This window comes from Nomascus leucogenys, chromosome 5 (assembly GCF_006542625.1).
Source record: "Nomascus leucogenys isolate Asia chromosome 5, Asia_NLE_v1, whole genome shotgun sequence".
NCBI lineage: Eukaryota > Metazoa > Chordata > Mammalia > Primates > Hylobatidae > Nomascus > Nomascus leucogenys.
Genome location: NC_044385.1, coordinates 28019268 through 28036664, shown reverse-complemented (window position 1 = coordinate 28036664; position 17397 = coordinate 28019268). Strand labels below are relative to the sequence as shown.

At 33.3% G+C, this 17397-nt stretch overlaps 1 protein-coding gene across 1 annotated transcript in view; it reads left to right on the top strand.

Annotated features, from left to right (window-relative positions):
* LYPLAL1 (lysophospholipase like 1) overlaps positions 1-17397 on the top strand; it is a 40132-nt gene that overhangs the window by 7990 nt on the left and 14745 nt on the right. Inside the window, exon 3 of the mRNA XM_003265086.4 lies at positions 12626-12795. Coding sequence (XP_003265134.1) covers positions 12626-12795 — 170 coding nt within the window. The remainder of the gene's footprint in view (positions 1-12625; positions 12796-17397) is intronic.

Genomic DNA, 17397 nt, shown 5'->3' with positions numbered 1-17397 from the left:
GAGAGATAATATCATACTTAGTATATTATAATTAGCTGATTTTTTTCCTACCTTGTGCTAGACTAATTTTCTAGAGCAGTTTATATGATACTTCCGTATCCCTACAGACAGAGGGATACGGTATCTCTAAGCACTTAGCATAGAACCTGACAAATAGAAGATGTTTAGTGAATATCGAATACATATCTTGCAGTATTTGCTTGTTGTTATAATTTAAAATCGTGCAATAGGAATGAGTAATTATGGGTATTTATATATAATACTAGTATTTTAATTGTGTAATAGTTTATGCCTATGTGAGGTTTTAAAAAGTGTATTTTGTTGTGGTAAATAACCTAAGAATTGTCATTCATAAGGGGTTGCAATTACTTGTCCTAGGACTTGACCCTGTAATAGATTAATTGAGTGAGCACAAGATTATGGGCCACTTTTAACTAATGAGTCTCAAATTGAGGAGCACTGCGGTATCATTAAGCCTATAGCTTTTAACTGGTTTCCAGACTTCAGAATGCTGTTTGATAATATTTTATTAGAATGCACTGGCATTCATGGTGTACTTTGCTGTTTTAAGACTTCTGATTGATGTTCCTAACACATTACCCTGTTTAGGCAAGCAGTTTGGGCATAGATTTATTGTCGTTGCTTTTGTAGCGTAATATGGCTTCATTTGGGGTTTTAAGGATAGTTGCTACCTTCCATCTATTATGGCAGTGTTTCTTGTGCTGCTAATAAGAGAGATTCTGGTGTCACCTACCTTGCTTGCTACCTTTCTGGTGACATCAAAAGGAGGCATGTGATAGATATGTACCTTCCTTAACTCTCACTCTTTTTAATGTGATTGGTACAGGATAAAAATGAATTTTAATAACCTTTTTAAAAATTTATCAAGGTTTCATGCTTTAACATGTTGCTACATACTTTCCGATATTGTCCACATTCCTGGTATTTATTCTCCTGTTTTTTTTTTTCTTTCACCACTTGTAAACCCATAAGTTTTTCTGTACTATGGATGTTTCATTGACTATGTTATTCCTACAGGGTATACTGAAGATATCACTTGGCTTGTAAAATCATTCCATTGATGGCATGTAAATGATATTCAGGGTTTATCTGCCTGTTAGTTGGCAGTTTTGTCCTAGAATGTATCTAATCTCTCGTTACATGGAAGTGATGCTTACTATTATGTGGCTTTACCCAAGCCAGTATTTATAGAAATGAGTGAAAATGAAATGTATAAAAGCAGGTTAAGCGTTATTAACTTTGGTACACAATGCCAAGCATATTTCCAGAGAGGCTATAACAATTGACAGCCTCACCAGCAGTATTCAAGATTCCCATTTGTCTCACATCCTCCTGAACACTTTCCATTGTCTTTTTAATTTTAGCCAAACCAATGGATGTGTAATGGTATCTTATTGTGCTTTTAATTAATATTTCTTTAATACTAATGATGTTGCACACTGTTTTATATACTTATTGAGCATTTAAATATCCTCAAAAGAAATGCCCACTCAGATTATTTGCCCATTCTTTTATTTGGTCATCTTTTTCTATTGATTTGTTGGAGTTCTGTAGTTTTTTGGATACAGTTTATTATTGTTGTTGGATATGTGAATACAAATACCTTCTCTTTGTGGTTTGCGTTTTCACATTCTTAATGACATCTCATGGACATAAGTTCTAACATGTTTCTTTAAAATTTACAGTGAAATACAAAAATTGTGTGTGCATAGTTAATTTTGATAAATTATAGTACAGAGAATTTTGGTAAAATTAGGCACCTATTTACCTCAATTAAGTTGGAGAATATTCTCATCACCCCAGAAAGTTTCCTCGTGCTTCTTTCAAGTCAATTCCCATCTCATGTATTATTTTTTGGATATCTGTTACTATAGCATAGTTTGGCTTGTTCTTGAATTTCAGTTAAATTGAGTCATTTAATGATTTAGGGGAATCTTGTGTCTGGCTTCTTTTATTCAGCTTGGTATTTTTGGGATTCATCTATATGTGTGTATCAATTGTTCAATTTTTAAAATTCTGAGTAGGTATTATATAAATATAGCACAATTTGTTTATTTATCTACTGTTGTTGCACATTTGGATCATTTCCAGTTTTGAGATCTAATGAATAATGCTAACATAAATATTCTTGTTACAAGTCTTTTCATGAGCATAATTTGAATTCTTATCTAGACTCTATTCCATTGGTCTGTTGGTCTAATCTTATAGTAGTACAAAATTGTTGTAATTATCACAGCTATATAGAAAATTTTGAAACCAAGTGGTGTAAGTTTTGCTCATTCTATGTTACTTGCATTTACGTGTAAATTTTAGAACCTGCTCTTCAATTTTACAAAACACCTGTTTGGATTTTGATTGAAATTGCATGGAATCTAGTTTGATTTAGAGAAAATAGATGCCTTCTAATACATACACATGGTATGTCTCACCATTTATTTAGGTCTTTATTAATTTCTCTCAGAAGCGATTCGGAGTTTTTAGTGTAGAAATCTTTTGCTAAATTTATTTACAAGTATTCTGTTTCTTCATGTTATTGTAAATGGAATTTAAAAAAATTTAATTTTCAAATTGTTGCTAGTACAGAGAAATAAATTTTAGTTTTTCATTTTGTCATTGTATCCTGCTATCTTTCTAAATTCACTTATTTCTAGTACTTATTTAATATATTCCTTATGAATTTTGTGCATGCATTTTATTTCATTGTCTTGCTTTTTTGCACTTGTTTGAACTTCCAGTACAATGTTAAATAGAAGTGAGTACTTCATTCCTGTGTAATCTTAGAGGGGAAGTGTTCAGTATTTCACTGTTAAGTGTGATGTTAGTTCTAGGGTTTTTTTGTGTATATGCCTTTTTTTTATATTGAGGACATTTCTTTGCCTAATTAGCTGAGAGATTTCTTTGAATTTCTCAAATGCTTTTCTGTGTCCTTTGAAATAGTCATGGTTTTTATCTTTCATTTTGTTAACACAGTGAATTACGTTAATGGATTTCCAAGTCTTAAACCAACCTTACATTCCTGGGATAAACCCTTTTGTAATGTATTATCCTGGTTATATGTATCCAAATTTGTTTTGCTAATACTTTGGTAAAGAATTTTATGTCTGTATTCATGAGGAATATTGTTCTGTGATTTTCTTTAATGCCTTTGAAAAACTTTATCATTGGGGTTATGCTAGTCTCTTAAAAGCATTGGGAAGGATTCCCTTCTCTGTGTCTGTTTATGTTATTTCTTCCTTAAATATTTGATGAAATTCACTATTGAAATTACCTGGACCTGAGATTTCCTTGTATGAAGGTTTTGATAATGAATTCAATTTCTTTCATAGAACCAGGATATTCAGATTTTATATTTATTTTTAGGCCAGTTTTGATAATTTGTATTTCTCATGAAATCTGTATCTTTTTTCTGATTTGTCAAATTTATTGACCCTAAGATGTTCATGATATTTCCTTTTAATGCTTTTATGATTTGTTGTTGATACCTTTTATTTCATTACTGGTAATAATTTGTGTATTTTCTCTTTTTTATCATGGTTCATCTTACCAAGAGGTTACCAATTTTATTAATCTTTTATAGAACCAACTTTGGCTTTCTTATTTTCTCTCTTATTTGCTTTCTATTTCATTTATATCTATTCTTATATTTCTTATTTTCTTCTATTTACATTAAATCTATACATTTCTCACTAATCATTACTTTAGCTAAGTTCCACTACTTTTTTTCTCTCTTTTTATTTATGTTGAAATGTTTTCAAATCTTCATGGTCCCATTGCCATACTCGTATAACAGACCACCCCAAATAATAACAATTTTGTTATGTTCACAAATTTTGTGGGCTAAGAATTCAGAAGGGGGACAGTGGTTATGACTTGATCTGGGGCCTCTCCTATGGGAAAACTTGAAGACTGGTGATGACTCGTTATGTGATTGCTAGGAACTGGAATCATCTGAAGGCTCACTCACATATATGGCATAATGCTGGATATTAACTGGGACCTTCCTTTGGTCTTATTACCATAACACCTATGTGAGACCTCACCATGTAGTATCTTGGGCTTCCTGGCAGCATGGAGGCTGGATTCCAAGAGCAAGTGTCTAAAGAGAACCAGACCTAAAGACCTAGTGTTAACAGTAACATGGTACTCTTCCCTCATTAGTTAAAAGACTGCTTAGAATCAAGCAGAGAAAACACAGACTTCTGTTTCTTAATGAAGTGTCAGACAGAGTTACACTGTAAGAAGGGCATGTGGGATGGAAGGTGTTACTCTGGCCACTTATGGAAAATATAGTTCTGGGACCTATATAACCCCATGGGACCTAAATAACCCACAAGTTCTGGGTCCTAAATAACCCATGAGTTATTTAGAAACATGTTGTTTCCAGATATCTGGAGCTATTCTAGATATTCTTATTACTGTTGATATCTAGTTTCATTTCATTATTGTTAGAGAAAATATCCTGTATGATTTTCTTCTTTTGATACTCATTGGGACCTTTTTATGGCTTTGCATATGGTCTATCTTGGTGACTGTTACTGTGCATTTCTGTGTTTCATGTTCTATAAATATTAATGGTTCAAGGTATTTGAAAGCATTACACAAATTCTGTATATGCTTAGTGATTATTTTTCTAAGTTCTATTAGTTACCAAGGGATGGGTATTAAAATCTCTAGCTCTGATTGTAGATTGGTCTGTTTCTTCCTTTAGTTCTGTCAGTTTTCTCTTTATGTATTTTTAGGCTGTATTATTAGGTGCATAGTCATGTAGTAGTGTTGTCTTTTTTATGGCTACTTTTATCTATAAAATGTTCCTTTTTAATTTGTGGTAATACTCTGAAGTGTACTGTGTTTAATAAAAATATAGTATACCTCAGCTTCCCTATGCTTACTGTTTACGTGGCACTTCATTTTTCATCCTTTTACTTTCTTTTGATTAGAGCTGTACAGTATGTCTTTTTCCATTCTTTTGCTTTTAACCTACCTATATCATTGAATTTAAAGTGGATTTCTTATAGACAACACGTAGTTGGGCTTTGTTTTCATCTTTAACCAAACTGATAATTTGTCTTCTAAGTGATTTGTTTAAGCAATTTACATTTAATGTAACAATTACTATGCTTGAATTTAGGTCTACTGCTTTTCATTCCTCTGTTTCCCTTTTACACTTTCTATTGGATTATTCATTTTTTAATACACCATTTTACTTTATTTTTTTTTTCTGATTGCCATAGGGATCATGATTTACATAGCAAAGCTTTTTTACCTACTTAGAGTTCTTTGTTGTTGTTTTTTTTCCTTGTAACTATATGGGTCCCTTTATCCTCATCTTGTGTATGTTACAGTTTTCATATGTATTTCATCTGCATACATTGAAAACTGTACCAAACAAGGTTATAATTTTTGTTTTCAACAGTCAACCATATTTTAAAGAGCTTAAGAGGAGAACAATAGTTTATTGTATATACTCAGTTGTGGTCTATTACAGCATATAAGTGTGTTTTGATTAAATTGTGAATTACCATTTTGATTATAAGGTATCCCTTTTCCTCAACTATATTTAATAGATGTTTTAAATCAGCTAAGGTAGGGGCATATTCAGTAAAAGTTAGCAATTAGTTTGCTGTGTTGATTTAGATGGAAAATACTGCTTTTTTTTTCACTGTGGTAATTTGGACTCTTTAATTGAAGTTCCCAATAAAGATTTTTATTTCTATGACATGCTTTAGCTATATTTACAATTAGAGATTTTCTTAGTTTGTGTTTATTATTAGAATTTCCATTTAAAAATAATTTTTAACAAGCCATTTATGATTTATATGATAATATAGTTTCTTTTGGTGTTTTAAAAAATTCTAAAAGTAGTAAGATTTGCATAGTGCCTATACTTTTGGATTCACTGTTTTTCCACACAAAGTCCGTGTTTGTGTTTTTCAGTAAATATATATTCTAAAATAAACTAGGCACTTTTTGTTTAGGCATGGTAAACAATGAATTCCTCTTTACTCCATCACTTAGGATTCCTATCTGAAGCATGATAGTAGGAGAGCCCTCTCCTGATAACAGTAGATCTGTACTACAAGTATGCTAGTAAGGAACCCTACTAAAAACAGCTATTTTGAAGAAATAATGTACTTCTTTGGTAATTATTAGGTATGTTTAAATACATACTAGTATGGAAAAGTTTTCTTAGATATGGTTTTTTAAAAAAGAAACAAAAATGGACTGTTTTCTACAAATCACAGTGTAGATTTTATAAGAGTTAAAGTCAAAATATGTTCGAAGCAAAAATAAAATAATTTTAGACATTGTTATTTCTGGCTGGCACAAATTATTCCCAAGTGACACAAATGATTACTGAAATTTATTCAGCAAATATTTAGCATCTATTCTATGTCAGGCTTTGTTCTTAGCACTGGGGCTATATCTGTGGAAAGGATAAAGTCCCTGCTCTCAGTGAGCCCATGTAGAGACAGAAAATAAAAGGGAAATTAAATGTAATAATTTCAAATAGTGATAAATGGTATTAAGACCGGGGATAGAGAGTATATGTGTGTGTTGCAGGGTAAGAGGGAGGTATACTTTCAGTTGGAGAATCAAAGAAGCTCCCCTGAGAAGGTGACACTTGAGCTGAGACCTAAATGAACAGTCGGAGCCCACCATGCAGAAATGTTGCAAAGAGCCCTCTAAGTAGTGGGGATATCAGATGCAAAGCCACTCAACTAATAATAAGCTTGTACTATTTGAAGAAAAGGAAGTGACAAATGTGACTGGAACCTAGTGAATGGTGGGAGAGAGAAGTGGTATGAAATGAGGATAAAGAGGAAGACTGGTGCCAATTTGTTAACTTAAAGGTTATGAATGAACTTTCGATTTTATGACTTTAAGGCAACACAGATCAAAAACAACTTGGTATCAAGCTGAATGTCAACTATTTTTTTTTAACCTTGGACATTTTATTCTAGCTTAATATTTTACCAATGTGTAATGGGTTGATTGATTGATTAACTTAGGAACCACACAGATGTTCTTTGCCAAACATATTTATTTATTGTGGTAATGTCTGAGGAGTTTTATAACAGCTAATAAAGTGATTTATTTGAGGAAGAAGGTGAATGAGTATAACATATGTGATAGTTTTTAGCTGTTTAAAAAACAACTTTTATATTTTATTTAAATGTTATTCTAACATTTTAGGAGATTTATACGTTCTTGGTTATGCTTTCTTAGCAAGAAAGTTCTAAATTATTTTTGTCTTGTTAAATTTTCTCAATTACTCCATTTGAACAGAATTTTAATTTTCTTAGCTACCACATTAGTAAAATATTTACATTGGGATTCTACCTCTACTGAGCATCTATCTATAATTAAGGCATTGTCAAAGAAAAAAGTTAAGTGAATGCCACTTTTTTCCATTAATGGCTGAGTTCCCAGAATGATTCACATTTTAGCCTATGATATCATCCTTATTTAAGTATTTAGACAGACAAATAAACACAGAAATAGCAGAGTAAAATGAAAAGGGAAGTAATACAATTCAGAAGGGTAATAGGCTCATTTGAATTTTAAAGTGAGTGTTGTATTTTTGATATTTTGATTTAGAACTTCACTGTGATTTTAGTGACAGTTTGACTACAATTTGAGGTTTCATTTTGTCTGACAATGACTATTTGGAAAGTACCTACTCTCATTTTCAGAGTAATGAAAATGAGTAACTCAAAACTAGTTAAGAAGCTAGTTTTGAGAAGGGATTCTGGGAGGAGGAAGGTTTGAATGCTTTCTGCCTTCTCTCCCCTTCTGATTCCAATTTATCTACCTTTCTAGAGCCACACAGCTTCTGGGGTCAGAAGGCATATGGGGTTGTGGGATAATTTATGCTCTGTTGGAGTCCTAGTATAGAGTTGGTGCAAGATTTTATCTTTTCTGCACCAGTTGAGAGCCTGGATAAAGAGCAATGAAGGAAAAGCTCAGTCTGCAAAAATCTGCCTTCCTCATAGGTTTATGCCATAAAATGTAATTCTCAGACAATAATGCAGTATTAATTAGAATTCCAAAAGGATTTTAAGGATAATTATTTGAAAGTAGTTTAAAGTTTACTAAATTTTTTGATAAATTTATTGGATAATCAAGAACAATAGATGCCTGAGAATAGCTAGGACAAGTATGAAAACGCAGACTAGAGTAATGATGGTAAGGAGAGGGGAACTTACCTTACACAACTTCAAAATATGCTGTAAAACCACTATAATATGATTAATGTTATGTACTAACTTAATAGATACTAACTTAATAGAAACTAACTTAATAGATAAATAGATTAGTGGAACAAAATAGAGCCTTTCTCAACTAAAGCTCTTCAGCTGAATCACAAGACATAGAAAATTATTTGAGTGACTGTTCCCTCGCCCACTGCATGTACGATATAGAAATAGCACCATTCTAAATTATTAGAGGGAAGTCAGTTCATTATATATAGCATATGTCTTAGGGCTTACTTCTCTCACAGAAATCAGGGTTAGAGAGACCAGATAATGCAGAACTATAAAATGTATGGCAAAGATAAAATTTCACTGTTTGCTGAGAAGGGTGTCTTCCTCCTTCCCTCCCTTTCTCTCTCCTTCTTTTAATAGCACAAGCACAATCGACTATTCTATGGGATAAAATGAATTTGAATCCTTAGGTTACTCCATATATGAAATTCCCCCAAAATTCAAGGCTTAGGTGTAAAAATGAAAACAGAAATCTTAAAAGAAAATCTGGGCTTCTGTATATAAAAAAATATATGGATTGGCAGGAGCTTCTTAAGCAAATCTGGAGACCCAGAAATTTAATTTTTTTTTGAAAAAGACCTTACATCAAATGTAGAGTCTTTTATCCAGTAAAAAAAAAACAAAAAACAAAAAACTTTAAGTACATAATAATGTAATATCAATATTCAAAATAGACTTGGAAGAAAATACCTGAAATAAATGTAACAAATATTTGTCAATAATAGACAAAGTACTCTTTTAAACAAGAAAAAAAATTGAAATGACAATAGGAAAAAATAATAGCAAATGACAACAGTCAGCAATTCCACTTATGTGGAGTTTTAGAACAGGCAAAAGAAATCAATATTTTTTTTTATTATACTTTAGGTTTTAGGGTACATGTGCACAATGTGCAGGTTTGTTACATATGTATCCATGTGCCACGTTGGTGTGCTGCACCCATTAACTCCTCATTTAGCATTAGGTGTATCTCCTAATGCTGTCCCTCCCCCCTCCCCCCACCCCACAACAGTCCCCAGAGTGTGATGTTCCCCTTCCTGTGTCCATGAGTTCTCATTGTTCAATTCCCACCTATGAGTGAGAACATGCGGTGTTTGGTTTTTTGTCTTTGCGATAGTTTACTGAGAATGATGTTTTCCAGTTTTCATCCATGTCCCTACAAGGACAGGAACTCATCATTTTTTATGGCTGCATAGTATTCCATGGTGTATATGTACCACATTTTCTAAATCCAGTCTGTCGTTGTTGGACATTTGGGTTGGTTCCAAGTCTTTGCTATTGTGAATAGTGCCGCAATAAAAACAAGAAATGGGGAAAGGATTCCCTATTTAATAAATGGTGCTGGGAAAACTGGCTAGCCATATGTAGAAAGCTGAAACTGGATCCCTTCCTTACACCTTATACAAAAATTAATTCAAGATGGATTAAAGACTTAAATGTTAGACCTGAAACCATTAAAATCCTACAAGAAAACCTAGGCAATACCATTCAGGACATAGGCATGGGCAAGGACTTCATGTGTAAAACACCAAAAGCAATGGCAACAAAAGCCAAAATTGACAAATGGGATCTAATTAAACTAAAGAGCTTCTGCACAGCAAACGAAACTACCATCAGAGTGAACAGGCAACCTACAGAATGGGGGGAAATTTTTGCAACCTACTCATCTGACAAAGGGCTAATATCCAGAATCTACAATGAACTCAAACAAATTTGCAAGAAAAAAACAAACAACCCCATCAAAAAGTGGGCGAAGGACATGAACAGACATTTCTCAAAAGAAGACATCTATGCAGCCAAAAAACACATGAAAAAATGCTCATCATCACTGGCCATCAGAGAAATGCAAATCAAAACCACAGTGAGATACCATCTCACACCAGTTAGAATGGCCATCATTAAAGAGTCAGGAAACAACAGGTGCTGGAGAGGATGTGGAGAAATAGGAACACTTTGGCACTGTTGGTGGGACTGTAAACTAGTTCAACCATTGTGGAAGTCAGTGTGGCGATTCCTCAGGGATCTAGAACTAGAAATACCATTTGACCCAGCCATCCCATTACTGGGTATATACCCAAAGGACTATAAATCATGCTGCTATAAAGAAATCAATATTGATAGACTCACTCAGTAGTTGCCTGGGAAGGTTACAGGAGTTGCTTGTGAAGGGGCATGATGGAATTTTCCAAGGAAAAGGAATGTTTTGTATCATTGTGGAGATGGTGGTTGCATTGTAAAAAGTAATTGAACTATACACCTAAAATGTGTGTAGTTCAATATAGTTTATAATGTAAATTATACCTCAATAAAGTTGGTTTTAAAACTTCAATTGATACTTTTAAATGGTAACATTTTAATGTATGTCAGCACCTACTGCTATTACTGCTGTGGGCAAAAGGATATTTTCCTACCTTTCCTGTAGAAAGGTAAATTTTTACAACTTTTATGGAAGCAACTTTGAGACATCTATTAAGACAAAAATTGTACCTTTTAATCCAACCTGTTTCTTGACTCTTTTCCATAGGAATAAAAGTTCCAGTAGATAAATACATGTATACATATGTTTAACGAAGCATTGTTCTTAGTGGCTAAAAGCTGGGTACCAAATTAATTCCCATTATTAGGGGAATGGCTGATTAAATTGCAGAATATCCTTATCATAGGATATAATATAGCCATTAAAAGGGTAAGTTAGAACTGTAACTGATGAAAGGATTTCCATGAGATATTGTTGACGGAAAAAAGCATGATGCACATAATAGAATCAGATAGACTACTGTATTTTTGAAAAGAAATAGTACGCCAAGAAATAGCCTGTAAATATGCATATTTTAATGTATAAGAATAACATTGAAGGATATATTTCAGATCATTTACACAGTTTACTAAATGTAAAGGACAAGATGTGTGAGGGAGTTGGAGAGAAGAGGAGGAATGTAGAGATGGGTAAAAAAATGAATAAGATTTACATGAAAAACATCTCAACAATCTATATATATATATAATCTCATATTTAAAAAATTTTATGTATCTGCATAAACTTAGGGAAAACATTTAAGTTTTTATGTACTGACTTTCAGAGGTATTCGTCATATCCATTTAAATTTTAGAAAATATGTTACAAAGTAATGTTTATACAATTCTATTTGAGTAAATAAAAGATCCCCTGTATATGAATTTTTGTTAAATTTTAGTCAGTCCAGCTTTCTTGTTTCCAGGTTTTTTTTTAGTTTCTCTGAGAAACTTTCCAAATATAACCTTGACATTCAAGCTCCTTAAGTGGATGTCCATTTATTTTGGGGTGGTATGATCAATATTGAAAAATGGTGTAATTCTGTTCCAGCACCACCCACTGGTCCTAAAGATTGTATGCATCCCAAGGCCAATGACAATTGAATATTTCTAGCTCCTTGAATATGCTGAGGTTCTACTTGGGTTTTTCACTAGAGAAGAAGTACAAAAGCACGTTCAGGTCTCACCTGTTGTCTTTTAGCCCTCCATTTTTGTTTTTCAATTTAGCTGCACATTTCATGCTTTTACTTTACTGACTTTGGTGGGTGACAGTGTACAGCTAAATTTGAGATGGCAAAGTAGAGGACGTATTGGTGTGGAAAGAATCCTGTGTGTGGGTTCATCAAAGGGAAATATTACTTGTCATTGGTTTAGAGTTCTTTCAAATTACTATAGGCACTTTTGTCACTGGCTATGTTTTCTTTGGCACTGTGTTTCTCATCATTACGTGAGGAGAAAGCAAGGCATGCCAAGGATTAAGCATTATCTTCTGTGCAACTCTTCTGTTTTTCATATTTGGAAAACATTTGTTCTGTGTTTATCTAATATATCCCCCATCCCTCTCTGTGTTTGCCCACAGAAATCTCTAAGGTTTTTTTTTTTCTTCCCCTTTCATTTACATCTACCAACATAATACTTGAATACAGGACCCCCTTTACTCCATTACAGTTTGGAATATCTGGATGGTGTGTGTGCCTGTGCACGTGTGTGTGTGTATTTTTTTTCAACCAACATAGTATCCCAGAGCATGAATATACAATGAATGGATTAAGATTCACTGGTACTGTAACTATTCTACCTCTTAAAAGATGGAGGGAGTAGGTAAAGATGATATGAACTGGCATTAGTAAATTTTAATGGATTAAATGTAAGTATAGGATAGTTAATACAGTATACATGAGAGTAGTTTTAATATGCATTTAACTTATAAAACAGAGGAAATTGAAATCATTTATTCAAAACACTAATATTTTGGTAATTAAAGGATCCATTTTCATATTCCCTTTTCCTTTCTTTTTTTTTGGGGGGGGGCGGTTGTTAAACAGATCATATACTCCTATGAAAGGAGGAATCTCCAATGTATGGTTTGACAGATTTAAAATAACCAATGACTGCCCAGAACACCTTGAATCAATTGATGTCATGTGTCAAGTGCTTACTGATTTGATTGATGAAGAAGTAAAAAGTGGCATCAAGAAGAACAGGATATTAATAGGTAAGACCTTTAAATGTTGGTAATTTATAGCTGTTCACTTTTGTCTAATTCTATACATCAAATCTTACTTGGAACATTATTTAGAAGCACTTGTATATCATTCAATGCATTCATAGTTTCAGATAAACTTTACATATTGAGGATTTCAAAGATATTAGAATTATAAACAGCAGCGCATGAAACTTTAATTGATTTTCTTTTTGAATAATAACGGATTTTGAGAATCTTGTGGCAGTTAAAATTGTTCTTCTAGTTCAATTTTCAGTTAAGAGATTATTCATTTCAATTTTCAAAACATTTTACTTCAGTTACCTTAAGTCTTATGAATATAAGTTTAAACATCTATTGCCATTATTAAGATATGTAGTCAAAATATACCATTAAATTTATGAAAATTATAATCTTCAGAGTTAATCTCACAAGAATAAAGTATTTATAAATTTTCGTTAAACTGTCTTTAGCCAGCCCTGTTTCTAAGGGAATATAAGTAGCTTTATATAAGCTCTTTGTTCTGCTTAATACCTTTTTCTGTTTCTGTACTTAGCATATATATAAATTATTAAAATCTCTTTTTCTAATATATACAAAAGTGAGATGGAGCATGTAGAATATGAATGGTACACAACGTATTTTGGTGAAAGGGTTTTATTTCCAAATGTAACTATTTAACTTACAATGAGTTGTATTTAATGATGAAATTAAAAAGCAAATTAAGTATCTCCTTTATGTTCTAAATAACATTAAAATGCACATTGAAATTCTTTATAGATGGGATTTGGGTAAACTAATAAACTTTCTTTGTGTTTATTGAAGTACTGAACTATCTGTTGAGTCATGAGAGACAACATGATATAATGGATAAAATCCAGTCTATTCTGTCTTGGCGTTAGTTTCCACTTTGTTGAAAGCAGTGTGGCCTCTAGCATAATAACATCACCTTTCTGGTCCTTAGTTTCCTCATTATGTTTAACTCTATATTTCTGTGTTTCTATGTTTAACGTTGATGTTTAACTCTAATAGAAATAAACATGGAGCATTATTGGAGGACTAGGAAGAGCATAGGGAAGGGATGCCCAACTTAGTCTAGGGGATTATGAAGTAGTTGGAAGATAGAATTCCAAACATGTGAATCATGTATCGTTCAGTCATCATTCAATCTTTAGCAAGTATTTTTTAAGTCCCCACTATGTGCCACACAGTATTATAGATGTTCACAGGGACATGCAGATAAATAAAACAAGATCTGTCTGCCTTACATATTTCTTACAACCTGAAAGGGCCAATGAGATTCTTAAAGTGGTAACTATAATGCCAGCCAGGCTGTGATGAGTGCTCTAATGTGGTATAACTAATAGCTTTTCAAAGCCAATGGTAGTGTATATTTCTTTTTATTTCCCAGAACCTATCACAATGCCTGGCACAGAGCAAATACGCAGGAAATCTATAATGAATAACATTACCCAATCAGTAAATTGTCAGTACTATAGGAATCCAGAGGAAGAAGTAGTCATATGCATTTGGGGCTATAAGAGAAAGATTTAATAGAAAGATGGCAGTGGCATTTAAGATGCAGTGGCATTTGAGATGCACAAATTATTAAAATTTTAATTATTACAGTGTAGTAGGTATAGGGAATGATTTGTACAGTAAAATAGAAGTGGACAAAGTAATGCTTTTTGTTTTTGTCTGTCTGGACAGTAGTTGGCTGTAACAAAGTTTGTGTCTAACTAGAAAGTACCTGTTGACTTAGATAGCCACAGTAAGAGACTAGAACATGATGGCGTAATGGTGACGAAAATGAGTTCAAATCTACAGTCCACCACTTCCTGGTTGGCTCATCACTTATTACCTACACTTAATTTTTGCTACCTAATCTGTGAAGTGGAAATAATAATATAATATCTGTTTACTGAGAGATGAACAAAATATTTGGTTTATTCTAGACTCTCAGTAAATATTCTGTTCAGTTTTTAATCCTTTATTTTGTAGGTATAATAACATGTAATAATTGGTAAAGGATCATTAAATAATGTCTTCAAGTCATAAGAGTTGTACTTTGAAAAACTAATTTGGCAGAAGGGGTAAGTAAAAGGATGAGAAGTCTGACATGGAGAAACCAGTATAATATAATGAAAGTCTGAAAGTGGTGTGGTGGCAATAGCAAAAGAAAAGATCAGGATGAGAAATTGCTTTAAAAAATAAAATTACAGTCTTCATAAGCAAAAACATAGATAAAAGGAGAAAATACTCTGAGTAGTACTCTTAATGAGTGTGTATTGAAGAGTTTATCACACTGAATGGTAACTGCTATCCATTTGTCTCTTGCCCCATCCTCTCTCTTCCTTTCCAAGATCCATTACTTCATCTAGTTCATCTTTGAGTACTAGAGATATTATGGATTTTCTGCAGTATATTACATTTTAAAAAATCCTAGTACAACAAAATCAAATCTTTTAAAATTTTTAATTTTATTTTAAGTTCCAGGATACATGTGCAGGACATGCAGGTTTGTTACATAGGTAAACATGTGTCATGGTGTTTTGCTATACCTATCAACCCGTCACCTAAGTATTAAGACCTGTATTCCTTAGCTGTTTATCCTGATGCTCTCCCTCTCACCGCCTCCCTGACAGGCCCCAGTGTGTGTTGTTTGCCTCTCTGTGTCCATGTGTTCTCATGGTTCAGCTTCCAACATGCAGTGTTTGGTTTTCTGTTCCTGTGTTAATTTGCTGAGGATAATGGTTTCCAGCTCCATCCTTGTCCCTGCAAAAGACATGATCTTGTTCTTTTCTATGGCTGCATAGTATTCTGTGGTGTACATGTACCACATTTTCTTTACCCAGTCTATCATTGATGATCATTTGGATTGATTCCATGTCTGCTATTGTGAATAGTGCTGCAATGGACATATGTGTGCATGTATCTTTATAATAGAATGATTTATATTCATTTGGGTATATACCCAGTAATGAAATTGCTGGGTCAAATGGTATTTCCGGTTCTAGGTCTTTGAGGAATTGCCACACTATCTTCCACAATGGTTGAACTAATTAACATTTTCACCAACAGTGTAAAAGTGTTCCTGTTTCTCCACAGCCTTGCCAGCATATTAAAAATTCAAAATTCAAAAATTCTTGAATTTTTAATAATTGCCACTCTGACTTGTATGAGATGGCATCTCATTGTGATTTTGATTTGCATCTCTAATGATAAGTGATGTTGAGCTTTTTTTATATGTTTTTTGGCTGCATAAGTGTATTCTTTTGGGAAATGTCTGAAGAGTCATTTATGACAAACCCACAGCCAATATCATACTGAATGGACAAAAGCTGGAAGCATTCCCCTTGAAATTCAGCTCAAGACAAGGATGCTCTCTCTCACCACTTCTATTCAACATAGTATTGGGAGTTCTGGCCGGGGCAATCAGGCAAGAAAAAGAAATAAAAAGTGTATTCAAATAGGAAGAGAAGAAGTCAAACTGTATCTACTTGCAAATGACATGATCCAATATCTAGAAAACTCCATCATTTCAGCCCCAAAGCTTCTTAAGTGGATAAGCAACTTAAGCAAAGTCTCAGGATACAAGATCAATATGCAGAAATCACAAGCATTCCTATACACCAACAACAGGCAAGCAGAGAGCTAAATCATGGATGAACTCCCATGCACAATTGCTACAAAGAGAATAAAATACTTAGGAATACAAAGGACCTCCTCAAGGAGAACTACAAACCACTGCTCAAGGAAATAAGAGAGGACATAAATGGAGAAACATTCTATGCTCATGGATAGGAAGAATCAATATCATGAAAATGGCCATACTGCCCGAAGTGGTTTATAGATTCAATGCTATGCCCATTAAACTACCATTGACATTCTTCACAGAATTAGAAAAAACTACTTTAAAACTGGAACCAAAAAAGAGCCCATATAGCCAAGATAGTCCTAAGCAAAAAGGACAAAGGTGGAGGCACCGTGCTACCCAACTTCAAACTATACTACAAGGCTACAGTAACCAAAACAGCATGGTACTGGCATAAAAACACACATAGGCCAATGGAACAGAATAGAGATCTCAGAAATAAGACCTCACATCTACAACCATCTGATCTTCAACAAATCTGACAAAAACAAGCAGTGGGGAAAGGATTCCCTATTTAATAAATGGTGCTGGGTATACTGGCTAGCCATATGCAGAAAATTGAAACTGGACCCCTTACTTACACCTTATGCAAAAACTAACTCAAGATGGATTACTAAAATGTAAAACCCAAAGTTATAAAAACCCTAGAAGTAAATCTAGGCAATACCATTCACAACATAGACACGGGCAAAGATTTTATGATGAAAATTTCAAAAGCAATCGCAACGAAAGCAGAAGTTGACAGATGGTATCTAATTAAACTAAAGCGCTTCTGCGCAGCAAAAGAAGCTATCATCAGAGTGAACAGACAACCTACAGAATGGGAGAAAATTTTTGCGATCTATCTATCTGATGAAGGTCTAATATCCAAAATCTACAAGGAACTTAAACAAATTTACAAGAAAAAAAAAAACCCATTAAAAAGTGGGCAAAGTACATGAACAGACACTTCTCAAAGC